The sequence below is a fragment of the Salvelinus fontinalis genome, chromosome 10 (assembly GCF_029448725.1).
Source record: "Salvelinus fontinalis isolate EN_2023a chromosome 10, ASM2944872v1, whole genome shotgun sequence".
In the NCBI taxonomy this organism is placed as follows: domain Eukaryota; kingdom Metazoa; phylum Chordata; class Actinopteri; order Salmoniformes; family Salmonidae; genus Salvelinus; species Salvelinus fontinalis.
In genome coordinates, this window is record NC_074674.1 from 14604211 (window position 1) to 14631374 (window position 27164).

General features: G+C 44.7%; 1 protein-coding gene across 5 annotated transcripts in view; it reads right to left on the reverse strand.

Moving 5' to 3' along the window:
- LOC129863668 (GTPase-activating Rap/Ran-GAP domain-like protein 3) overlaps positions 1 to 27164 on the reverse strand; it is a 165598-nt gene that overhangs the window by 7977 nt on the left and 130457 nt on the right. For all 5 annotated transcript variants that reach the window (XM_055935799.1, XM_055935798.1, XM_055935801.1 and 2 more), the window contains exons 21-29: positions 16935 to 17051; positions 16060 to 16220; positions 15403 to 15561; positions 15122 to 15188; positions 14308 to 14415; positions 13549 to 13667; positions 5005 to 5140; positions 3510 to 3569; positions 1019 to 1255 (exon numbers count right to left, since the gene is read on the reverse strand). In XM_055935799.1, coding sequence (XP_055791774.1) covers positions 1019 to 1255; positions 3510 to 3569; positions 5005 to 5140; positions 13549 to 13667; positions 14308 to 14415; positions 15122 to 15188; positions 15403 to 15561; positions 16060 to 16220; positions 16935 to 17051 — 1164 coding nt within the window. The remainder of the gene's footprint in view (positions 1 to 1018; positions 1256 to 3509; positions 3570 to 5004; positions 5141 to 13548; positions 13668 to 14307; positions 14416 to 15121; positions 15189 to 15402; positions 15562 to 16059; positions 16221 to 16934; positions 17052 to 27164) is intronic.

Sequence of the window (27164 nt, forward strand, 5' to 3'; positions counted from 1 at the left end):
TGTTTATCATATATGCATAGTTACTTTAATTATACATTCATGTACATACTACCTCAATTAGCACGACTAACCGGTGCCCCCGCACATTGGCTAGCTGGACTATCTGCATTATGTCCCGCCACCCACCACTCGCCCACCCCTCTTTTACGCTACTGCTACTCTCTGTTTATCATATATTCATAGTCACTTTAACCAACCCTACATGTACATACTACCTTAATTAGCCCGACTAACCGGTGCCTGTATATAGCCTCGCTACTGTTATTATTCACTGTCTTTTTACTGTTGTTTTTTATTTCCTTACTTATCATCTATTGTTCACCTAATACCTATGTTTTACTTCAAAATTGCACTTGTAAGGTTGTATACCTGTTGTATTCGGTGCACGTGACAAATAAACTTTGATTTGATTCCTTATTGATGTCACCTGTTAAATCCACTTCAATCACTGTAGATGAAGGGTAGGAGACAGGTTAAAGAAGGAATTTAAAGCCTTGAGACAATTGAGACATGGATTGTGTATGTGTGCAATTCAGAGGGTGACTGGGGCAAGTCAGAATATTTGAGCAGGGTATGGTAGCAGGTGCACCGCTTGACAGTTTCCCGTGTGTATTAAGAATGTTCCACCACCTAAAAGACATACATCCAACTTGACACAACTGTGGGAAGCATTGGAGTCAACATGGGCCAGCATCCCTGTGGAATGCTTCCAGCACCTTGTAGAGTCCATGCGCTGACTAATTAAGGCTGTTCTGTGGGCAAATGGGGAGGGGGGGGGGGGGGGGTGAAACTCAATATTAGGAAGGTGTCCTTAATGTTTTGTACACTCAGTGTAAACTGTATATCTCATTGTCACCTGTAGGTGTATTAGATAAAAAAGTTGATCAAATAGCTAAATGACCATGAACACTGATGGGAAAGACTCATATTATTCAGTCCACTAAACGTTCTGAACGCCCTGTCAGGTGTGTGTAGTCAGGGGTGTGTATGTACATTCCAGTCTTGGTGTCTCACTCACCTAGCAGCTCTTTGCGGGTGCGGCTGGCAATCTCTTTGATCTCCATGCGGGACAGTGACAGGGTGTGTGAAGCCCCCTGCATGAGGGGCCCCGCGGGGGCCACACACATGCTAGGGACCTGTGCTGTCAAGCCCGTCACCACCTTGTTGACCAGTGGCGACTTGAGGGGCCTCTCGATGCTGCGGCCCACCAGGTTACTCAGGGGGATCTTGAAAATATGCTTACACTGTGCCTCACCTGGGAGATGGGTACGAGATGGGGGGGGGGGGGGAGAGGTGTCATGAAATGGAGAACGAGAAAAGGATGGGGGAGAGAGCGAGAGCAAGACAGGGGCGATAGAGAGAAGGGTCGAGGAAGAACGGGTGGTAGTGATCAAATAAGAGGAACAGAAGAGAGGGGGAGACAAGAAGCGAGAGGCACAGGGAGGGTGAGGATGGATGGAGAAATACAGAGTGAGGTATTGCAGTAAGAGAGAGACACAATTTAAACACCAGGCAACTTCAGGCAATGAAGAAATGGAGACATGCTTAGTTTGGTTAGTTTACCACGCACATGCACACACACACACACACACATTGGAAGAATACAGGAACATGTCATGTTAAAATTAAGCCTTCTGTATCTAAACTGATTAATAACACTGTACTCAGTGGCACAGTGTGTGATCTCATTATGATTTCATCATCATATCAACACTCTTGTAATATAATATGACCACTAAATTACAGCCATTTACGGCTATATATTATTTATTCATAATTTGGAATAAATAATGAAACCGTTGACGTCAAATTAATTGAATGCACAACACTCTTGTAATTTAATATGACCACTAAATTACAGCCATTTACGGCTATATATTCAACTGTTTAAGTCAAATTAATTGAATGCTTAACATCTTGATAACAGCACTGCATTCCGCCTCTCTAGTCTGCTGTAATCCAGTCACAGACACAACAGGGATGGGTTCATTAGGCACCAAATCTACGGACTGAATCCAGGAGGGACAGCTTGGATTTGGCCAACAAGAACTATAGTTATTTGATTTCCGTTGCAACATGTTTTGTTACGTTTAGCCCTAATGAACACGACCCAGCTGTATTGTTTTGCAATGACTAATGTAACCACCAGGTGGAAGTGAAGGGTCATATTCTAATGCAGCGTTCCCCTTGAGCAGGACAGGGTGGCAATACTAGCACACACAGGCAGCTATGTGACTGTCTGAATCAATGGGAGGCTGCACTGCACCAAACAGACTGCCGTTCTGAAATGTCACAGGGTCAGAAGTGAAGAAAGCAGCATTCTGGGAGACGGGGTCACTTATATTATTATTACAGGTTCACCGACTCACCGTCACCGCTTTACTGGCACTTCTCTCCAGGAACAATACCAGACACACGGAAATGTAAATAACAAACTAAATAGATATTAAATAATTATATCAAAACAAGCAAGCGACCATAATCACATGGATCTAAATATATCCCACATTTGTTTCTGCTCCAGGGTAAATAACCTTAAAATCAAAAAAACTAAGATCAGATTTCAATCAAATGTTGTACGGACAATAGTAATGACCAACAGAGTATTGAATATTTGGATAGTTATGCTTGTAACCATCCGATCAGAATGGGATATGATTCCATGATTTAACATGGTTCAGGATTGGTCGAATACTACCAGATGTAGTTTGACAGTCCAATCAACACAGTCTCAGCATCCTGTATTCACATTTTACCCGATGTCAACAAATGTGATCTCAAACTGAGTAAATTCTCCACCAATTAAAAAGCACCTGTCCCCATAGAGCAGAAACGGCAGGCATAGGCGGTATTTTGGGTATTTTTGTCAGCGCCCCCATCTTCCCTCCACCCCCCCAGATTGTGGCACCTCTATTTGGCCCACCACTCTGGATGGGAGAGGGGGCTTTGACAAAAGTTTCCATGGCGACAGTGCAATCTGTAAATCATGCTGCGGCAGACGTATCTTCTCCTCTCTCTCTCTCTTCAGTCTCCCTCTCTCATTCTCACCTCTCTCACCCGCATTACCTTTCCGAACCTGCCTCCCTCTCATACTCTCTTCATCTCCATGAAATGTTGTTCTTTTAAACTGACTCACTCATTCTCACAATCGCTCTCCTCAGAGTGACAGAGAGCGAGGGGGATGGGGAAGACAAATAACGTTCACTTGACATTCAACCGAGGGTCAATCAAACGTGCCGCTTCATATGTAAAAAAAAAAAAAATTAAAAGTTGTGTTTTTCCCCCCTTGCATGTTAGTAGGGCAGCATGTGTAGCTAGATGAAGAGGGAGGGATGAAGAACAACTGAAGAGGGAGGGACGCATCCCAAACGGCACCCTTTTCCCTTTATCGTGCGCCACTTTTGACGAAGGCCCACAAGGCTTTGGGAGAAAAAAAGCTGCACTCTATAAGGGAAAAAAGTGCCATTTGGGACAAACCCGAGGAGTAGTGGGAAGACTGCTTGAAGTACCTTCGGCATCCTTAGACATGTACAGGGAAAGCTTGGTACCGTACGGGATCCGTATGGAATCTGAACCAGGGATGAAGAAGAAGGTTATGTAACACACACACACACTCAAACACCGGTATGACAGAACACACACATTTAGTAGTCGCACCACCTCCAGAGCTGAAACAATCACTGTCACAGGGATGTGATTGGTTGTAGCAGTGTTCCAAGACTAGAGTTGACCAATAAAAAGAGAGGATGGACCAGAAAAAAAAATGGTTTCATCTATCTTACCCCACCCCTCCCCCAAATGTGACCCTCCACCCTAAAGCCCAGTACAGGTCCAATGTCAAACTCTCTGCCCAAAGTAATACATCAGCAATCTGTAGTATGAGTGTGCATGTTTGTGTGAGGGTGTGCATGCATACTAGCTACTGCAGTTCCCCGAGGTGACCCGAAATGACATATTCGGACTAACGTAAATATGTGTGTGTGTGTGTGTGTTCGTACCCATTTGAAGAACTGTGTGTTTCCACCCCACTTATGAGTCTATGAACCTCAGTGGTCATTAGATTTAGCGTCTATGTCTGATGATTACTGCACGTCTCGTCCTTAGAGATAAAATACATTCTGTAATAAACGCAAAGCTGTCGTCACCTCTCTGTCTCTCTCCCCCTCTCTGTAATCACAGTAAATGACATCCTTGTGTATCATTAAAAACTGTCCCTCCTGGACACACAGTGCATCATAAATATGTTCCATTGCAGACGACAGCAATATGCATTTAGAAGGATTGAGGGAGGAGTACCTTCATTGGAAAGAGAGTGGACGGGTGGATGGGGGTCTAGGAGGGGGATGGGTAGTGTAGAAGGAGTGGAAAGACGGGAGGAAGGGAGAGAGAAAGAGAGAGAGGAGAGCGAGCGAGAAAAAAAGAGAAGGTGATATTGAGATCCCTCTGTCCTTGAGGGGAAACCCTGTCTTCATCTTGTGAGTTTTAGTTGGAGTCACAGAGACTAGGTGACTGCTGGTGGCTGGGTGGGTGGGATCACAGGTTCATGCACATTGACTGCTGTTCTCTCCTACTGTGTGTGTGTGTGTGTGTGTGTGTGTGTGTGTGTGTGTGTGTGTGTGTGTTCACACAGTATGTGTATGTGAAAGATATCACACTCCACTGGGAATGTTCCAACGAAGATTCAGAGGTGGCATTCTGCCTCAAGCTTTGGAGGAACATTTTCACAACTACAGCCTCAATTAAACTTCTCAATGGCATAGAAACAAACGAAAAATGGTGTAAATAATTTACCCTTGCAAGGGTTTCACAGTGTGTGGGTTGATTTAGTTCTTTGGGCCAGGCAAGTTTAAAAAAAATATAAGGTTGCTTGTGTTATAAATCATACTACGCCCCCCCACCAAACAATAACAAATAAATAGCAAAGACTCGTAGTCAACAAAGTGTGCATTTCCAATTGTACTTTGTGTCATTCTATATCGTGTTTGGTTGCTATGTGAGGCTTACCGTCTCCGAGCGGTGAGGGGAAAACGGGCATTTCGTAGCCTGTGGGCGTCTGTGGCGAACTCTGGGAACTGGTGTCCCGGGAGCTGCAGTTGGAAGCCGAGTTGACCGGAGCGGACGACACAAAGTAGATGTCCGACTGCGTGAGCAGGGGATGGGGGGGGGGAGATGGAGGGATTGAATGAAATGGAGAGGGGCAGAAAAAGTGGATATGGGGAAAGATGAATAGAGGTAGACAGAGAGAAATAGAGATTGAGAAGAATGAGAGGTAGATAAAGTATGACAGGTGATGGCATTATTTCCCTAACCAACACCTGCTAACACAACGATGTTGTATTTTATATTGCTAAACGGTACACTCGAGTCTGTGTACTGTGTATCCCTCTGCTGTGTAAGAGTTGTGTGTGTTTGATTGTTTTTCTACAGTTTATTGTCCCTGCTCGCAAAACAAAATCGATCGCTCCTACAGAAAGTGAGTCACGTGGCAGTGGCTTGCTATATAAAGCAGGATGACAGGCATCCAGTTACTGTTCGTTTGGTTGCTAAAAACTTTGAGCGTGATGTGATCGTCGGTGCCAGGCAGGCCGGATTCAGTATCTCAGAAAACTCTGCCTTCCTGGGCTTTAAGTATGACAGTGTCTGGGGTTTACCGAGAATGGCGCGACAAACAAAAAAAACATCCAGTCAGCGGCAGTCCTGTAAGCGGAAAAAGCTAGTTGAAAGATAATGGAAAGAATTGTGCAAGCAAACAGGAGGGCCACGAACAGACAAATAACGGCACAGTACAAGAGTGGTGTGCAGAATTGGCATCTCGGAACGCACAACTTGTTGATCCATGTCACGGATTGGCTATTGCTGCAGATGACCATTCCGTTCCACTCCTATCCGCTAAAAACAAGAAGAAGCGGCTCCAGTGCGCATGGGATCACCAACACTGGACAATTGAGTGGAAAAACATCACCTGGTCCAATGAATCCCGGTTCTTGTTGCATCATGCTGATGGCAGAGTTTTGGCATAAGCAGCATGGACCCAACCTGCATGGTGTTAACTGTACACTCTTGGAAAGAAAGGTTCCTAAAAGTATTCAGAACCCTTGACTTTTTCCACATTATGTTACATTACAGCCTTATTCTGAAATGGATTAAAACTTTTTTTTTAATCCTCATTAATCTACAAACAATGCCCCATAATGACGAAGCAAAAATAGGTTTAGAATGTATTAAAAATAAAAAACTGAAATATCACATTTACATAAGTATTAAGACCATTTGCTCAGTACTTTGTTGAAGCACCTTTGGCAGTGATTACAGTCTCGAATCTTCTTGGGTATGACACTATCAGCTTGGCACACCTGTATTTGGGGAGCTTCTCCCACTCTTCTCCGCAGATCCTGTCGCGCTCTGTCAGGTTGGATGGGGAGCGTTGCTGCACAGCTATTTTCAGGTCTCTGCAGAGATGTTCGATCGGGTTCCAGTTCGGACTCTGGCTGGGCCACTCAAGGACATTCAGAGACTTGTCCCGAAGCCACTCCTGCGCTGTCTTGGCTGTACTTAGGGTCGATGTCCTGTTGGGAGGTGAACCTCCGCCCCAGTCTGATGTCCCGAGCGCCCTTGGAGCAGGTTTTCATCAAGGATCTCTCTGTACTTTGCTCCGTTCATCTTTCTCTCAACCCTCACTAGTCTCCTAGTCCCTGCCGTTGAAAAACATCCCCACAGCACGATGCTGCCACCACCATGCTTCACCGGAGGGACGGTGCCAGGTTTCCTCCAGATGTGATGCTTGGCATTCAGACCAAAGAGTTCAATCTTGGTTTCATCAGACCAAAGAATCTTGGAATTGCTCTACGGACAATTCCTTCAACTTCATGGCTTGGTTTTTGATCTGACATGCACTGTCAACTGTGGGACCTTATATAGACAGGTGTGTGCCTTTCCAAATCATGACCAAATCAATTGATTTTACCAATCAAGTTGTAAGATCATTTCAAGGACGATCAATAGAAACAGGATAAACCTGAGCTCAATTTCGAGTCTCATAGCAAAGGGTCTGAATACTTATGTACATTTACATTTAAGTCATTTAGCAGACGCTCTTATCCAGAGCAACTTACAAATTGGAAAGTTCATACATATTCATCCTGGTCCCCCCGTGGGAATTGAACCCTGGTCTTTAAACGCCGCGGGCTAGCTTAGTGGAGGCCTCACTACTCCATCTACGGCTGCCCCCTGGACACTATGATCACTTGGCTACATAGCTTATGCCTGCTTGACTGTCCATTAATTCACGGTACTCCATTCTGTTTATTTGTGTTTTATCTGTCGGCTCTGTGCCTTAACTCAGGATCTGTGTGTAGTTAATCTGACCCTCTCTGCCCAGTTGTCGCCATTTTTACCTTCTGTTGCTGTGTTAGCTGAATAGCTGCTGTTATCTGACCTGCTGTTTTAGCTAGCTCTCCCAATCATGACCTGCAATCACTTTATGCCTTATTGTATGTCTCTCTCAAATATCAATATGCCTTGCATACTGTTGTTCAGGCTAGTTATCATTGTTTTGGTTTGCAATGGACCCCGTAGTTCCACTCTCCGTACCTCTGATACCTCCTTTGTCCCACCCCCCACACATGCGGTGACCTCACCCATTGAGACCAGCATGTCCAGAGATACAACCTCTCTTATCATCACCCAGTGCCTGGGCTTGCCTCCGCTGTACCCGTGCCCCACCATACCCTGGTCTGCACATTATGCCCAGAAGCTATTCTACCACGCCCATAAATCTGCTCCTTTTATTCCTTGTCCCCAACGCTCTAGGCGACCAGTTTTGATAGCCTTTAGCCGCACCCTCATCCTACTGCCCCTCTGTTCCTCGGGTGATGTGGAGGTAAACCCAGGCCCTGCATGAACAGGGCTCCGGGCAGCCGAGCGGAAATGGAGGAAAACTCGCCTCCCTGCGGACCTGGCATCCTTTCACTCCCTCCTCTCTACATTTTCCTCTTCTGTCTCTGCTGCTAAAGCCACTTTCTACCACTCTAAATTCCAAGCATCTGCCTCTAACCCTAGGAAGCTCTTTGCCACCTTCTCCTCCCTCCTGAATCCTCCTCCCCCTCCCCCCCCCCTCCTCCCTCTCTGCAGATGACTTCGTCAACCATTTTGAAAAGAAGGTCGACGACATCCGATCCTCGCTTGCTAAGTCAAACGACACCGCTGGTTCTGCTCACACTGCCCTACCCTGTGCTTTGACCTCTTTCTCCCCTCTCTCTCCAGATGAAATCTCGCGTCTTGTGACGGCCGGCCGCCCAACAACCTGCCCGCTTGACCCTATCCCCTCCTCTCTTCTCCAGACCATTTCCGGAGACCTTCTCTCTTACCTCACCTCGCTCATCAACTCATCCCTGACCGCTGGCTACGTCCCTTCCGTCTTCAAGAGAGCGAGAGTTGCACCCCTTCTGAAAAAACCTACACTCGATCCCTCCGATGTCAACAACTACAGACCAGTATCCCTTCTTTCTTTTCTCTCCAAAACTCTTGAACGTGCCGTCCTTGGCCAGCTCTCCTGCTATCTCTCTCAGAATGACCTTCTTGATCCAAATCAGTCAGGTTTCAAGACTAGTCACTCAACTGAGACTGCTCTTCTCTGTATCACGGAGGCGCTCCGCACTGCTAAAGCTAACTCTCTCTCCTCTGCTCTCATCCTTCTAGACCTATCGGCTGCCTTCGATACTGTGAACCATCAGATCCTCCTCTCCACCCTCTCCGAGTTGGGCATCTCCGGCGCGGCCCACGCTTGGATTGCGTCCTACCTGACAGGTCGCTCCTACCAGGTGGCGTGGCGAGAATCTGTCTCCTCACCACGCGCTCTCACCACTGGTGTCCCCCAGGGCTCTGTTCTAGGCCCTCTCCTATTCTCGCTATATACCAAGTCACTTGGCTCTGTCATAACCTCACATGGTCTCTCCTATCATTGCTATGCAGACGACACACAATTAATCTTCTCCTTTCCCCCTTCTGATGACCAGGTGGCGAATCGCATCTCTGCATGTCTGGCAGACATATCAGTGTGGATGACGGATCACCACCTCAAGCTGAACCTCGGCAAGACGGAGCTACTCTTCCTCCCGGGGAAGGACTGCCCGTTCCATGATCTCGCCATCACGGTTGACAACTCCATTGTGTCCTCCTCCCAGAGCGCTAAGAACCTTGGCGTGATCCTGGACAACACCCTGTCGTTCTCAACTAACATCAAGGCGGTGGCCCGTTCCTGTAGGTTCATGCTCTACAACATCCGCAGAGTACGACCCTGCCTCACACAGGAAGCGGCGCAGGTCCTAATCCAGGCACTTGTCATCTCCCGTCTGGATTACTGCAACTCGCTGTTGGCTGGGCTCCCTGCCTGTGCCATCAAACCCCTACAACTCATCCAGAACGCCGCAGCCCGTCTGGTGTTCAACCTTCCCAAGTTCTCTCACGTCACCCCGCTCCTCCGCTCTCTCCACTGGCTTCCAGTTGAAGCTCGCATCCGCTACAAGACCATGGTGCTTGCCTACGGAGCTGTGAGGGGAACGGCACCTCAGTACCTTCAGGCTCTGATCAGGCCCTACACCCAAACAAGGGCACTGCGTTCATCCACCTCTGGCCTGCTCGCCTCCCTACCACTGAGGAAGTACAGTTCCCGCTCAGCCCAGTCAAAACTGTTCGCTGCTCTGGCACCCCAATGGTGGAACAAACTCCCTCACGACGCCAGGACAGCGGAGTCAATCACCACCTTCCGGAGACACCTGAAACCCCACCTCTTCAAGGAATACCTAGGATAGGATAAAGCAATCCTTCTGCCCCCCCCCCCCCTTAAAAGATTTAGATGCACTATTGTAAAGTGGCTGTTCCACTGGATGTCATTAGGTGAATGCACCAATTTGTAAGTCGCTCTGGATAAGAGCGTCTGCTAAATGACTTAAATGTAAATGAAATGTAAATGTAATGTCCCCAGTCACCCTCATTTGTTGACTTCTGTGATCGAAAAAGCCTTGGCCTCATGCATGTCAACATCAGAAGCCTCCTCCCTAAGTTTGCCTTACTCACCGCTTTAGCACACTCTGCCAACCCTGATGTCCTTGCCGTGTCTGAATCCTGGCTTAGGAAGGCCACCAAAAACTCTGAGATTTCCATACCCAACTATAACACTTTCCGTCAAGATAGAACTGCCAAAGGGGGAGGAGTTGCAATCTACTGCAGAGATAGCCTGCAAAGTTCTGTCATACTTTCCAAGTCTATGCCCAAACAGTTCGAACTTCTAATTTTAAAAATTAATCTCTCCAGAAATAAGTCTCTCACTGTTGCCGCCTGCTACCGACCCCCCTCAGCTCCCAGCTGTGCCCTGGACACCATCTGTGAATTGATCGCTCCCCATCTAGCTTCAGAGTTTGTTCTGTTAGGTGACCTAAACTGGGATATGCTTAACACCCCGGCAGTCCTACAATCTAAGCTTGATGCCCTCAATCTCACACAAATCATCAAGGAACCCACCAGGTACAATCCTAAATCCGTAAACATGGGCACCCTAATAGACATTATCCTGACCAACTTGCCCTCCAAATACACCTCTGCTGTCTTCAATCAAGATCTCAGCGATCACTGCCTCATTGCCTGTATCCGCCACGGGTCCACGGTCAAACGACCACCCCTCATCACTGTCAAACGCTCCCTGAAACACTTATGCGAGCAGGCCTTTCTAATCGACCTGGCCCGGGTACCCTGGAAGGATATTGACCTCATCCCGTCAGTTGAGGATGCCTGGTCATTCTTTAAAAGTTACTTCCTCACCATATTAGACAAGCATGCTCCGTTCAAAAAATGCAGAACCAAGAACAGATATAGCCCTTGGTTCACTCCAGACCTGACTGCCCTCGACCAGCACAAAAACATCCTGTGGCGAACTACAAGCATCGAAGAGCCCCCGTGATATGCAACTGTTCAGGGAAGTCAGGAACCAATACACGCAGTCAGTCAGGAAAGCAAAGGCCAGCTTTTTCAAGCAGAAATTTGCATCCTGTAGCTCTAACTCCAAAAAGTTCTGGGATACTGTAAAGTCCATGGAAAACAAGAGCACCTCCTCCCAGCTGCCCACTGCACTGAGGCTAGATAACACGGTCACCACTGATAAGTCCGTGATAATCGAAAACTTCAACAAACATTTCTCAATGGCTGGCCATGCCTTCCACCTGGCGACTCCAACCTTGGCCAGCAGCCCCGCCCGGCCCGCTGCTACTCGCCCAAGCCTCCCCAGCTTCTCCTTTACCCAAATCCAGATAGCAGATGTTCTGAAAGAGCTGGAAAACCTGGACCCATACAAATCAGCTGGGCTTGACAATCTGGACCCCCTATTTCTGAAACTGTCCGCCGCCATTGTCGCACCCCCTATTACCAGCCTGTTCAACCTCTCCTTCGTATCATCTGAGATCCCCAAGGATTGGAAAGCTGCCGCTGTCATTCCCCTCTTCAAAGGGGGAGACACCCTGGACCCAAACTGTTACAGACCTATATCCATCCTGCCCTGCCTAGCTAAGGTCTTCGAAAGCCAAGTCAACAAACAGATCACTGACCATCTCGAATCCCACCGTACCTTCTCCGCTGTGCAATCCGGTTTCCGAGCCGGTCACGGGTGCACCTCAGCCACGCTCAAGGTACTAAACGATATCATAACCGCCATCGATAAAAGACATTACTGTGCAGCCGTCTTCATCGACCTGGCCAAGGCTTTCGACTCTGTCAATCACCATATTCTTATCGGCAGACTCAATAGCCTCGGTTTTTCTAATGACTGCCTTGCCTGGTTCACCAACTACTTTGCAGACAGAGTTCAGTGTGTCAAATCGGAGGGCATGTTGTCCGGTCCTCTGGCAGTCTCTATGGGGGTACCACAGGGTTCAATTCTCGGGCCGACTCTTTTCTCTGTATACATCAATGATGTTGCTCTTGCTGCGGGCGATTCCCTGATCCACCTCTACGCAGACGACACCATTCTGTATACTTCCGGCCCTTCCCTGGACACTGTGCTATCTAACCTCCAAATGAGCTTCAATGCCATACAACACTCCTTCCGTGGCCTCCAACTGCTCTTAAATGCTAGTAAAACCAAATGCATGCTTTTCAACCGTTCGCTGCCTGCACCCGCACGCCCGACTAGCATCACCACCCTGGACGGTTCCGACCTAGAATATGTGGACATCTATAAGTACCTAGGTGTCTGGCTAGACTGCAAACTCTCCTTCCAGACTCATATCAAACATCTCCAATCCAAAATCAAATCTAGAGTCGGCTTTCTATTCCGGAACAAAGCCTCCTTCACTCACGCCGCCAAACTTACCCTAGTAAAACTGACTATCCTACCGATCCTCGACTTCGGCGATGTCATCTACAAAATAGCTTCCAATACTCTACTCAGCAAACTGGATGCAGTTTATCACAGTGCCATCCGTTTTGTTACTAAAGCACCTTATACGACCCACCACTGCGACCTGTATGCCCTAGTCGGCTGGCCCTCGCTACATGTTCGTCGTCAGACCCACTGGCTCCAGGTCATCTACAAGGCTATGCTAGGTAAAGTGCCGCCTTATCTCAGTTCACTGGTCACGATGGCTACACCCACCCGTAGCACGCGCTCCAGCAGGTGTATCTCACTGATCATCCCTAAAGCCAAAACCTCATTTGGACGCCTTTCCTTCCAGTTCTCTGCTGCGTGCGACTGGAACGAATTGCAAAAATCTCTGAAGTTGGAGACTTTTATCTCCCTCAACAACTTTAAAAATCTGCTATATGAGCAGCTAACCGATCGCTGCAGCTGTACATAGTCCATCTGTAAACTACCCACCCAATTTACCTACCTCACCCCCATACTGCTTTTATTTATTTACTTTTCTGCTCTTTTGCACACCAGTATCTCTTCTTGCACATGATCATCTGATGATTTATCACTCCAGTGTTAATCTGCTAAATTGTAATTATTCGATTTATTGCCTACCTCATGCCTTTTGCACACATTGTATATAGATTCTCTTTTTCCTACCATGTTATTGACTTGTTTATTGTTTACTCCATGTGTAACTCTGTGTTGTTGTCTGTTCACACTGCTATGCTTTATCTTGGCCAGGTCGCAGTTGCAAATGAGAACTTGTTCTCAACTAGCCTACCTGGTTAAATAAAGGTGAAATAAAAAAATAAAAAAATAAAAACCAAAGAACTCTGTATGGTTTTACTTAGCACCTTTTTTTCAAAGAGTGTACAGGCTGGGGTACTGCCGTCCAATCTGCAGCAACTGCGTGATGCCATCGAGTCAGCATTGACCAACATTCCTGTGGAACGTTTCCGACTTGTAGAATCCATGCCCCAAATAATTCAGGCAGTTCTGGAAGCAAAAGGGTGTCTGACCCGGTACTAGATGGTTCTACCTAATAAACTAGCCACTGAGTGTACATGAAAAAATATACACAATTGTGCACACATTTTCATTACAATCATTACCATGATTGGACACATCCACCTGTCAATCAGACTCACCCTCGAGGCAGTCAGCTGCAGCTCTGGCACCACAGCTGTATAGACCAGGTTACCGTTGACAACCAGCCGGATCTCAATGGAGTCAGTGGTAAAAGCCAGGATGTAGGGGAACGCACACACTGTAACACAGCAACTTCCTGTTATTTGGTTGATAAAGGATGAACAAACTGCAACACAACAACAAAAACAACAATAACTTCCTGCTATGGTTTTACAATGGACAGGACAACCAATCTGCATTGACATTCATAATATGCTCTGCACAGGCAGAACGGACAACCAAAAGTAACACAGAGTTCATGACAATTAAGTAAGTTAAAAGCACAGCATCAACATTCAGAAGAAAGACACCTGGCTAAATGAAGTTGATATAAATGGTTGGGATATGTGATAGATAATAGACAATAGGTAATGATAGTTTCTTAATTCATCCCAAGGGGACAATTGGTTTGTCAAAGCAGCATCACAGTACAAACATACACACACAAACATGTAGAAGAGAAACTGTAGTTCATGTCATATTTATTTAAGTCAAAAAGTAATGTCTCTTTAGTCGGCCATTCTCTGCTTTCATCAGTCATCAGGAACAAACACACAGAAGCACAGACACGGACAAACGCACTCGACGACCTAGCCTCAGTAGCCACCCGCTGCATGTTACCATGGCGACGGGGCTTAGACCAGGGCCGGAGGCTGGGCTGACCGCGGGAGCGGGGAGGGGTGGGACTGCTGGTTGCTATGGTTACCAGTACTACTCACCGATGGCATTGGGCATCTGGTTCCAGCTGAAGTGGAAGTCAGACGCGTTGGACTGGATCATGGGCGTGGAGCCGTTGAACGGACACACCTTCTTATAGGAACAGATATCTGTACAGCAGAGCGAGAGAGACAGAGCTAAGACATCTAATTTCAGTCGTTAAACCATGTATATGTCCCAAATGGCACCCTATTCACTATACAGTGCACTACTTTTAACCAGAGCCCATAGGATACTATAATTTGGGTCATTTGGGACGCAACTTACATATTTGTAAAGTAATCTTATACGAACAGATATTTGCGGGTTGACGACAATGGACAATAGACACTGAGTATACCAAACATTAGGAACGCCTTCCTAATATTGAGTTGCACCATATCAAGAAAGGACCATTCTTGATAGACATGGGAAACTGTTGAGCGTGAAAACCCCAGCGGCATTGCTGTTCTTGACCCAAACCGGTGCGCCTGGCACCGACCACCATACCCTGTTCAAAGGGACTTAAATATTGTGTCTTGTCCGTTCACCCTTTGAATGGCCCACATACACAATCCAAGTCTCAAGGCTTAAAAATCCTTCTTTAACCTGTCTCCTCCCCTTCATCTACATTGATTGAAGTGTATTTAACAATTTTCATCGATAATGGATCCTAGCTTCCACCAGGATTCACCAGGTCAGTCTATGTGATGAAGAGTGTTCTTAATGTTTTGTATAGTCAGTGTATATTCTAATATTACTGTATATTAGAATGTAGAAACACCCCAGATAAATATTTATACTTTGATGTAAAATAAGGGATAAATAGAGACTCACAATTGTAACACAACAAAAGACCAGCCTCCCCATCCTCGTACACATCGATGGCTGCCACAAAGTTGACCTGTGTGCACACGGCAGAGAAGAACACAGTATTGAATTTATTTGATTCAATTATGAAGAAAGTACATTCATTCATTCTATTCAATTATCATTCACTGGCCCGTCTTCAACTCGTCTCCCCCTAAACTGTAACTCTTCCATTGTTGAGCTCTGTTCTCAGTTAACCAACCAGGTACACTGAAGATAAATGGAAGGTAAATGGTTGGAGGTCTCACTCGGTTGGCGTCTACGTGGTGCAGCCTGTATGCGTCCCCGGTGCTCTCGTTGATCAGGTCAAACTGGTGTTTGTAGGCCACACAGATCATGTTGTCGTTCTCCCCTGTAGGACCATCCACCAAAGCCATCACCACCGGAGTTTCACACAGACAGATTTCCTAGAGGACAGGGCGGCAGGTAGCCTAGCGGTTAAGTGCGTTGCGCCACTAACCAAAAGGTTGCTAGTTTGACTCCCTGAGCTGACTTGGTGAAAAATGTGTTGATGTGCCCTTGAGCAAGGCACTTCGGATAAGAGCGTCTGCTAAATGACTAAATTGTAACGGAGGGGGACTTATCAGGAGGATGGGGCTCCCACATGGGGCTCCCACATGGGGCTCCCACAGGTCTCACACAGTCAGCGTGCATGTAGTTTAGGCTATTGCGCCTCTCCTCATCCACTAGCCCCATTCCTTATTAGGTTTAGCTGTGGTGACATACTCTCGCTGGTCCACAATGAAAGTTGACTCTAAAATACTGATTGTTACGTTGAACTCATTCAGTCATTCAAAATGGTTATGGTAAAGAACTACTGTGCACGATAGTGGAAAGTGTAGTCTGTGTGTTTCTGTGTAAAGCGCGTGTTGTGTGTCCCCGCTTGTGTGTAAAAATGACCCCACCCGTATGTACTGAAACTGGTCCACGGGCGAGTCGGTTGCGGCGGCGCCCATGCCATCGGGGCGGGGCTGTTTCCTGGTGATGAGGAGGAGCTTGTTTCTGATGGCTGCCACGATCCTCAACTCTGACCCGTGGTGGGTGTTGATAGAGTACAGGTGACACCCTGGGGTAGGGGCAGTAGGGGAGGGAAGGAGAGAGGGGGAGGGTGATGGGGAGACAGAAGGGTAGGAGTGAGGGGGAGACAGAAGGGGGGATAGGGGTGAGAGAGAGAGAGAGTTTTCCCTCTCTGTCTCTTTCTCATTCATTGTCTAAGAAGTGCTTCCTCTACCTGAGTGGCATATTGGATCTGGTCTGGTCCTTACATATAGAAATGCAGCAGGTTCTATTCCTCTAATCTCTTTTCCGAGACACACACACTCATGCTCACCCTTCCTCCCCCTCCAAAACCCCAAACACACCCACGTACTGTGGTTGTATTGGAGAGGCCATACAGTGTGTAGTAGGGGGGGTGTTGTCCTCTCCTCAGGGACTGTTCCACAGATCAGTGCTGTGGCTGTGGCCGGACGCTCTACTCTACTACACCTCACTGAACTGGCACACTGCCTGGGAACGGGACCGTGCGCTGAGTGTGTGCGTTTTTAGTTTTAAAACAAGGAAAATTCAGACAAGTGGGGACATTTTGCCAGTACTCCACAAGGAAAAAGGCTATTTTAGTCTTAGGTGTTAAGTTTAGGGTTTCAATTCGGGTTAGGGGTTATGTTTAGGGGTTAAGGTTAGGATTTTGAATGGGAATCATTTGTTTGGTCCCCACAAAGATAGTAAAACAAATATGTGTGTATGTGTGTGCATGCGTGCGTATGCCTGCTTGTGTGTGTACCTTTGGTCTTCTCCAGTTTGTTTTCTCGGCTGTCACACTTGGTGCGAACCAGCTGCCTCTCCTCCAGGCCTCTCTTGAGCATGCTTAGTCTGAACACATAGAGACGCGCATCCTTCCCTGGAAAACAACACATCTTCAAAAACCAATTCATAAATAACAAAAATTCTGTGATTCTATAGTAGTATTCCACAGTAGTCCACAGACCCACTCCAGAAGGCTTTACTCAACATCGACTTAGTGGGTTTTGTCCAACATGTCTCGGGACCTACGCATTGCCACCATCATACCTTGGAACTTGTTTTGTCCCATGGAAGAAATATTGGGGATCTAAATATTTTTTTCTCATAATCCTGGACTATCAGACCACCATATTATTACGTTTGCAATCGCCACAAATAATCTGCTCAGACCCTAACCAAGGATTATCAAAAGCTGCGCTATAAATTCTTGGACAACCTTCCAGACTCCTTCCACCTACCCAAGGACGTTGGAATACAAAAATCAGTTAACCACCTAACCAAGGATCTAAACCTAACCTTGCAGTCGCACTTCTAAAAGCAAAACACATTTGACACAAAAAAATTGCTCCCTGGTACACAGAAAATACCCGAGCCCTGAAGTAATCTTTCAGAAACTGGAACGGAAGTCCAACTAGCTTGGAAAGACAGTACCGTGCAATATAAAAGAGCTCTCACTGCTGCTCAATCATCGTACTTTTCCAATCTGATTGAGGAGAATAAAAACAATCGAAAACGTATTTTTGATACTGTCACAAAACTTACTAAAAAGCAGCATTCCCCAAGTGAGGATGGCCTTCACTTCAGCAGTGATGAATTCATTAACTTCTTCAACGAAAAAAATATTGATCATTAGAAAGCAAATTACGGACTCCTCTTTGAATATGCATATTTCTCCATAACTCAGTTGTCCTGAATCTGCACAGAACTGCCAGGACCTAGGATCAATAGAGACACTCAAGTTATATATATATATTTTTATTTTTATTTTTAATATCCGAAACATACAATATACTTGCAGTGAAGCCGCTCAACAATTACACCACACCAGTCATCCAACAGACTCCCATTCAGAGCGACACACAGAAGCATCCAGGGTCAATGCCCTGCTCAAGGGCACGTTGACAGATCTCCCACCAGGCCAAAAAACGTGAACCCAAACCCTCCAAGATCCCCCCCACAGTTCCCCAATAGCTGACCCTCAACCATCCGAGACCCCTCCCACAGTCCCCACCCAAGAATAAAAAAGAAAAATACATACAATTAATTCCATTCCCCACCCCCAAGAACCCCTCAACCAAGAAAATTAAGAAAAAAGAAAAAGCAAACAATACAATACAAAAAAACAAAACAAAACAAAGGACACCAAGAACAACTAAAATCATAACAGCAATGCCAACTGTATATGTTTGAGTGCATGTCTGGCACTATTACATGTGTGTGTCTGTGTATGCGTGTATTTGAATGAGAGCGTGTGTATATGCATGTGTACAAACCCCTGCACGGCATCAGCCTCAGACAAACCGGCCTTAGCTGTAAAAACACTGCCCCTCAAAGTAACTTTGTATGTTTTATTTTGACTTTAATATTTGTTGTAATATTTGTTCTCTTTTCAGGGGGATGAAATTGAAATTGTAGTCAGATCGGCAATGCTTGTTTGAAAAAGAGACATACTTCGAAAAAGTATCATTTTCAATTAATCGAAAATGAGACATGGCAATCTGCACAAAGGCAAAAAGGCCATTTTAAACAGTGGATGAGCTTTTATTAGTAATCTACTTAAGAACCATTTAGGGTTCAAGTAAAACATTTGAATAAGTTAAGCTTAGAGAGAGGTTTAGTGATTTTATATTTAATAATCTCAACCCAACCAATTCATATTCATTATATAGATAGGCACGCTTTATTTTGTCTGGTTTAGCGTCACAGATAAAGCAAAATATTTTTTGCTCATTTGATTTGAAAAACGAATAAGCAGGCGTAAGCAGCACCATAAGTAACTGAGATATGACTAAGGAGTTAAAACAGGGCAGTTTTTCCATAAATAGACCTCTCCATGGTTGCAGGATCTTGTCTATTTTTACAAGTTTTCTATTGAAATTCATTGTGGAGAGCTTATTTATATCTTTTGTGATATGAATACCAAGTATGTCTACTTCACCATCAGCCCATTTTATTGGTAAACTGCAGGGTAATGTAAAAGTTGTATTTTTTAAAGATCCAATACGTAATATTGTACACTTATCATAATCAGGTTTTAGTCCAGAGAGTACAGAAAAGTTATCTAGATCTTCAATGAGACATTGCAGGGATCTAGCTTGCGGACTTAATATAAAACTTGAGTCATTGGCATACATGGACACCTTTGTTTTTAAGCCTTGGATTTCTAATCTGCTAATGTTGTTATTGGATCTGATTTTGCTATACTGTTACAACCTGGGGTTGCTATACATTATTTTTACCCATTTTATAAGAGAATCACGAAATTGAAAAAATCCAGGCATTTATAAATAAAATCCAGTCTTACTTTATCAAATGCCTTTTCAAAATTCGCTATAAATACCAGGCCTGGCTTCTTAGAGAACATTGAAGTGTAAGAGGCCTCCAGTTTTTTTTAGATCGACTGGATCTTTATATTTGCCATCTGGGTCTTGTTTTAATAATAGAGAAATCAGACCTTCCTGCTGAGTACCTGACAGACTACCATTTCTATAGGAGTAATTAAAACAATCTAACAATGGAGCTTTTAGTATATCAAAAATGCTTGATATACCTCTACCGGTATGCCATCAAGCCCTGGGGTTTTTCCAGACTGAAAGGATTTAATAGCCTCAAGAAGTTAATCCTCTGTAACTTGGCCTTCACACTGACCTTTCTGTACATTTGTTAATTTTATTGAAATGTTTTATTTGGAAAGAATTCCTTATCGTAATCTTCATTCAGTGGGAGAGGATGAGACGGAAAAAAAACCATCTGTTAGCGTATTGGAGATTCAGGAATAATTTTGTGCATTTTTCTCCATATTTCATCCAGTTTGCTTAATTTTTGTAATGGATTACACTGAATAAATTCAAGGTCTTTTTGTTTTTCCTCTAACTTTCTTTGTATCTCTGTAGTATCGTTTTTATTTTCATCTACCTGTACTATTAGTTCATGTTTTTCCCTTGTTAGTCTTGTCTCTTTAGCTAGAAACTGCTTTTTTAATTATTGATGAATATTGAATTGAATGACCTCCTGAAGGTACATTTAAAGGTATCCCAAACAATAACAATTCAGTTAGTTATTTTGTCTTAGTTAAAAATAAGTTGTCCTCCAGTAAACTGATTAAATTTCCAATATCCCCGTCCACGTGGAAATTCTATGAGAGTTATATGAAGGCCAATTAGATGATGATCCAATCGCATTCTGTCTCCTATTAAAACTTTTTTAACCTTTGATGCAAGAGAGAAAGAGACAAGAAAGTAGTCAAGACGACTAGCTTGATTAAGTCTCCTCCATGGACTGTATATCTCACTAGGTCGGGGTTTTTAGTCTCCAATTATCCACTATTTCTAATGTGTCCATAATATTTTTCTTAAGGGCACGGTTACGATAGTTTGTAGAGTGACTTCCTTTACGGTCCATTGAGGTACTTAACACTATGTTATAGTCTCCTACCATAATGATTTGATCATTTGTTGCCTGCAAGTTCAATAAATTGGTATACATATTTTCGAAGAAGTATGGATCATCATGATCTGGATCATATAGATTAATGAGCCAAATCTATTTTTCATCCACTTTCATATTAGAAAGTAATTCCTGACTATTTGCATATTCAAATCGAAATTTTTGTTAATTAAATCACACCTTTTGAGTTCTTTTGTTCATGACAGAAAATTATTTCACCACCCCATTCCTTTATCCACACAACTTCATCTAAGGATGTAGAGTCAGTTTCCTGTAAACAGTAAATGTTATATTCTTTTTCTTTTAGCCCTGTAAAGACTGATCTTCGTTAAGTGGCCAAGTTTTTTAATCTTGTATCTCTACACATTCACGAAAATAGTCATGGCCTCTAAACCTTCCAGCTACCTACTGGACCCTATTCCCCAGCCGTACGTCCTGTTCTTGGCCCTATGTTGACCATAATAATTGCTCCCTGTCCCCCGGATGTGTACCAAATAAAGTAATAAAGCCTCTCCTGAAAAAGCCAAATCTTCACCCGAAAAAAATAAAAAAGTTGGCCTATATCGAATCCTCTATTCTTTTCAATATATATATATAAAAAAAGCTGTTGTGCAGCAACTTACTGCCTTCCTGAAGACAAATAATGCATACGAAATGCACCAGTCTGATTTTAGTACTGACACCTCACTTTTGAAGGTGGTAAATTACCTTTTAATCGCGGCTCTGCATCTGTCCTTGTGCTCCTAGACCTTATGTCGCTTTTGACACAATTGATCACCACATTATTTTGGAGGGATTGGAAACCCTAATTGGTCTTGCCTGGTTTAGAGCTTAACTGTCGGAAAGATATCAGTTCGTCTAGGTGGATGGTTTAGGTGGTAAGTTAAATGGTAAGTTTAGGTGATCCTTACGGTTCCGTTTTAGGACCACTATTGTTTTCACTATATATTCTACCTCTAGGTGATGTCATTCGGAACCACAATGTCAATTTTCACAGCTATGCGTACGAGACACAGCTAGCTGTACATTTCGATGAAACATGGTTAAGCCCCAAAATTGCTTACCCTGGGAGCCTGTGTTTCAGACATATGGTAGTCTCGACCAGGGGTGCAAAGGCACTGGAGTGAAGAATCGAATCGCCCTTGCTGTCTCTGCCTGGCAAGTTCCCCTCTCTCCACTGTGCCTCTGACTCTATAAGGGGGGGCTGAATCACTGGCTTACTAGTGCTCTCCCATGCCATCCCAAGGAGGGGTGTGTCACTTCGTGCCAGGCTTTCGATACGCTCGACTTGAGTGGGTTGATTTACTGACAAGATCTTCCTGTCCGGTTTAGCTCCCCTTCGGGCTTGTGCGGTGGGGGAGATCTTCGTGGGCTATTCTCAACCTTGTCTCAAGGTATTAAGTTGGTGGTCTGTTATCCCTCTAGTGGTGTGGGGGCTGTGCTTTGGCGAAGTGGGTAGGGTTATATCCTGCCTGGTTGGCTCTGTCTGGGGGTATCCTCGGACCCCCCCCCCCCCCCCCCCCGTCTCAGTCTCCAGTATGTGCCAGGGGGCTACGGTCAGTCTGGTGTAATTCTCATGTCTTATCTGGTGTCCTGTGTGACCTTAAGTATGATACCTCTAATTCTCCCATCACTCTCTCTTCCCCCTCCCAGAGGACCTGAGCCCTAGGACCATGCCTCAGGACTACCTGGCCTGACAACTCCTGGCCTGTCCCCGTCCAACCTGGCTGTGCTGCTGATCCAGTTTCTGCTATTTTGCCCGTGGCTATGGAACACTGACTTTTCACCAGACATACTACCTTGTTGTGCTGCTGCTTCAGTTTCAACTGATCTGCCTATGGCTATGGAACCCTGACGTGTTCATCGGATGTGCTTCCTTGTCCCGGACCTGCTGTTTTTGACCCTCTCTCCCGCTCTACTGCACTTACTGTCTCAACCTCTGAATGCTCGGCTATGAAAAGCCAACTGACATTTACTGCTGACCTGTTGCACCCTCTACAACCACTGTGATTATTATTTGACACTGCTGGCCATCTATGAACGTTTGAACATCTTGAAGAACGATCTGGCCTTAAAATGGCCATGTACTCTTATAAATCTCTGCCCGGCACAGCAAGAAGAGTACTGGCTACCCCTCAGAGCCTGGTTCCATTCTAGGTTTCTTCCTAGGTTCCTGCATTTCTAGGGAGTTTTTCCTAGCCACTGAGCCTCTACACCGGCATTGCTTTCTGTTTGGGGTTTTAGGCTGGGTTTCTGTCGAGCACGTTGTGACATCAGCTGATGTAAAAAGGGCTTTATAAATACATTTGATTGATTTGATAGATATTCACCTACAAACCACCAGTGTTCATCAAATCATCTTCATCAAATCCCTTATTCTTCTGTTCTTCCTCGTTTCTGTTATAGTCTTCCTCAGTGGTCTATCGGGCAGCATATCAAACCACACAGTCCCACACAGTCTCATGACAAAACTGGAAAAATTCCAGAAAGTTGACAGTTTTCTTCTGTTTACATGTTTTTGTAACATCTGTCTGTACCCACTCACAAACCACCCATGTGCTGATACATTGAGAACATAACCAGGCAATATTGGACTATTGTCACAGCATTGTGTGAGATGACAGCATGGCGCTGGAAGGAATAGCGGTTGTTTTACAGGCTCCTGACTAATTGTGCTATTTTGTGAATTTTACCTACGTGAGAACGCTGTTCATTTGACTACAGCTCAGCGTTCAACACCATAGTGCCCTCCAAGCTCATCACTATTTCATTTAAATATTTAACCTTTATTTTTACCAGGCAGGCTAGTTGAGAACAAGTTCTCATTTACACCTGCGACCTGGCCAAGATAAAGCAAAGCAGTGCAACACAAACAACAACACAGAGTTACACATGGAATAAACAAACATGCAGGCAATAATACAATAGAAAAAGTATATATACAGTGTGTGCAAATGAGGTAGGATAAGGGAGGTAAGGAAATAAATAGGCCATAGTGGCGAAATAATGACAATATAGTAATTAAACACTGGAGTGATAGATGTGCAGAAGATGAGTGTGCAAGTAGAGATTCTGGGGTGCAAAGGAGCAAAATAAATAACAGTATGGGGGATAAGGTAGTTGGATGGGCTATTTACAGATGGGCTATGTACAGGCGCAGTGATCTGTGAGCTGCTCTGACAGCTGGTGCCTGAAGTTAGTTAGGGAGATATGGGTCTTCAGCTTCAGTGATTTTTGCAATTCGTTCCAGTCATTGGCAGCAGACAACTGGAAGGAAAGGCGACCAAAGGATGAATAGGCTTTGGGGGTGACTAGTGAAATATACATTTTTACATTTACATTTTAGTCATTTAGCAGACACTCTTATCCAGAGCGACTTACAGTAGAGTGCATACATTTTATTACATTTTACATACTGAGAAAAGGATATCCCTACCGGCCAAACCCTCCCTAACCCGGACGACGCTATGCCAATTGTGCGTCGCCCCACGGACCTCCCGGTTGCGGCCGGCTGCGACAGAGCCTGGGCGCGAACCCAGAGACTCTGGTGGCGCAGCTAGCACTGCGATGCAGTGCCCTAGACCACTGCGCCACCCGGGAGATATACCTGCCAGAGCATGTGCTACGGGTGGATGCTGCTATGGTGATCAGTGAGCTGAGATAAGGCAGGGCTTTACCTAGCAAAGGCGTATAGATCACCTGGGTTTGGCGATGAATATGAAGCGAGGGCCAGCCAAGGAGAGTATACAGGTCGCAGTGGTGGGTAGTTCATGGGGCTTTGGTGACAAAACGGATGGCACTGTGATAGACTGCATCCAATATGCTGAGTAAAGTGTTGGAGGCTATTTTATAAATTACATCGCCGAAGTCAAGGATCGGTAGGATAGTCCGTTTTACGGGGGTATGTTTGGCAGCATGAGTGAAGGATGCTTTGTTGCGAAAAAGGAAGCCGATTCTAGATTTGATTTTGGATTGAAAATGCTTAATTTGAGTCTGGAAGGACAGTTTACAGTCTTACCAGACACCTAGGTATTTGTAATTGTCCACATAGTCTAAGTCAGAACCGTCCAGAGTAATGATGCTGGACGGGCGGCCAGGTGTGGGCAGCGATCGGTTGAAGAGCATGGCGGATAATTTTAGAAAGAGAGGGTCCAGTTTGTCCAGCCCAGCTGATTTGCAGGGGTCCAGATTTTGCAACTTTTTCAGAACATCAGCTATCTGGATTTGGGTGCAGGGCTGTTGACCGGTGTAGGGGTAGGGGTTTGAATGATGTCTGTGAGTATAACAGAACTTATTTGGCAGGCAAAAATCTGAGAAAAATCCTACCAGGAAGTGGGAAATCTGACGTTTGTAGTTTTTCAAGTGATTGCCTGTCCAATAAACTGTGTCTATGGGGTCAGATTGCACTTCCTAAGGCTTCCACTAGATGTCAACAGACTTTAGAACTTTGTTTCAGGCTTCTACTATGAAGGGGGAGCGAATAAGAGCTGTTTGAACCAGTGGTCTGGTTGAAAGCCTTTAGTTTAGTGGCCATGAGCACGAGCTCCGTTCCTTTTCATTTCTAAAGACAAAGGAATTGTCCGGTTGGAATATTATTGAAGATTTATGATAAAAACATCCTAAAGATTGATTCTATACATCGTTTGACATGTTTCTACAAACTGTAATAGAACTTTTTTGACTTTGTCTAGACTTTGTGCTCACGCCGTGTGCATTTTGGATTCCTGGACTAAACGCGTGAACAAAAAGGAGGTATTTGGACATAAATTATGGACTTTATCGAACAAAACAAACATTTGTTGTCTAACATGGAGACCTGGGAGTGCCATCAGATGAAGATCAAAGGTAAGTGATTAATTTTCACTCTATTTCTGACTTTTGTGACACCTCTCCTTGGTAGGAAAATGTCTGTATGGTTTTCTGTGGCTAGGCACTGACCTAACATAATCGCAAAGTGTGCTTTCGCCGTAAAGCCTTTTTGAAATCTGACACAGCGGTTGCATTAAGAAGTTTATCTTAAAATGTATGTTAAACACTTGTATCTTAGATCAATGCTTATGATGAATATTTCTGTAATTTGATGTGGCTCTGCACTTTCACTGGATGCCAATGTAAACTAAGATTTTTGGATATAAATATGAACTTAATCGAACCATACATACATGTATTGTGTAACATGAAGTCCTATGAGTGCCATCTGATGAATATCAAAGGTTAGTGATTCATTTAATTGCTATTCCTGACTTTTGTGAGCCCTTTCCTTGGCTGGAAAATGGCTGTATGGTTTTCTGTGACTAGACGCTGACCTAACATAATCGCATGGTGTGCTTTCGCTGAAAGCCTTTTTGAAAATCGGACACTGTGGTTGGATTTACAAGAAGTTTCTCTTTAAAATGGTGTATAATACTTGTATGTTTGACGAATTTTAATTATGGGATTTGTTGTTTTGAATTTGGCGCCCTGCAATTTCACCGGCTGTTGTCGAGGTGGGACGCCACCGTCCCCACTTGTACCAGAGAGGTTAACTAAATATGCAGGTTTAAAAAAATATACTTGTGTATTGATTTTAAGAAAGGCATTGATGTTTATGTTTAGGTACACTTTGGCATGCAACAACAGTGCTTTTTTCATGAATGCGCATGTTAAATCATCACCTGTTTTGCGAAGTAGGCCGTGATTCGATGATAAATTAAAAGGCACCACATTGATTATAAGCAACAGAGCACAAGCTAGACAAACTAGTAATAACTACACATGGTTGATGATAACTAGTAATTATATTAAGATTGATTGTTTTTTATAAGATAAGTTTAATGCTAGCTAGCAACTTACCTTGGCTCCTTGCTGCACTCGCGTAACAGGTAGTCAGCCTGCCACGCAGTCTCCTCGTGGAGTGCAATGTAACCGGCCATAATCGGCATACAAAAATGCCGATTACCGATTGTTATGAAAACTTGAACTTGGCCCTAATTAAATCGGCCATGCCGATTAATCGGTCGACCTCTAGTTCACATACACCAACAGTCATGAAGATGGCACGAAAACATGTTTTCCTCCTCAGGAGGCTGAAAAGATTGGGCGTGGGCCTTAAGATCCTCAAAAAGTTCTACAGCTGCACCATTGAGAGCATCTTGACTGGCTGCAACACCGCTTGGTACGGCAACTGCTTGGCATCCGACCACAAGGCGCTACAAGGGGTAGTGTGTACAACCCAGTACATCACATGGGCCGAGCTCCCTGCCATCCAGGACCTCTATATCAAGCGGGGTCAGAGGCAGTCCCTAAACATTGTTAAAGACTCCAGCTACCCAAGTCCTAGACTGTTCTCTCTACTACCGAACAGCAAGCGATATTGATGCACTAAGTCTGGAACCAACAGGACCCTAAACAGCTTCAACCCCCAAGCAATAAGACTATTAAATAGTTAGTTAAATAGTTAACCAATAGCTACCCAGACTATCTGCATTGACATTTTTTGAACAAACTATTTTGACTCATCACATATGCTGCTGTTACTGTTTATTATCTATCCTTTTGTCACTTT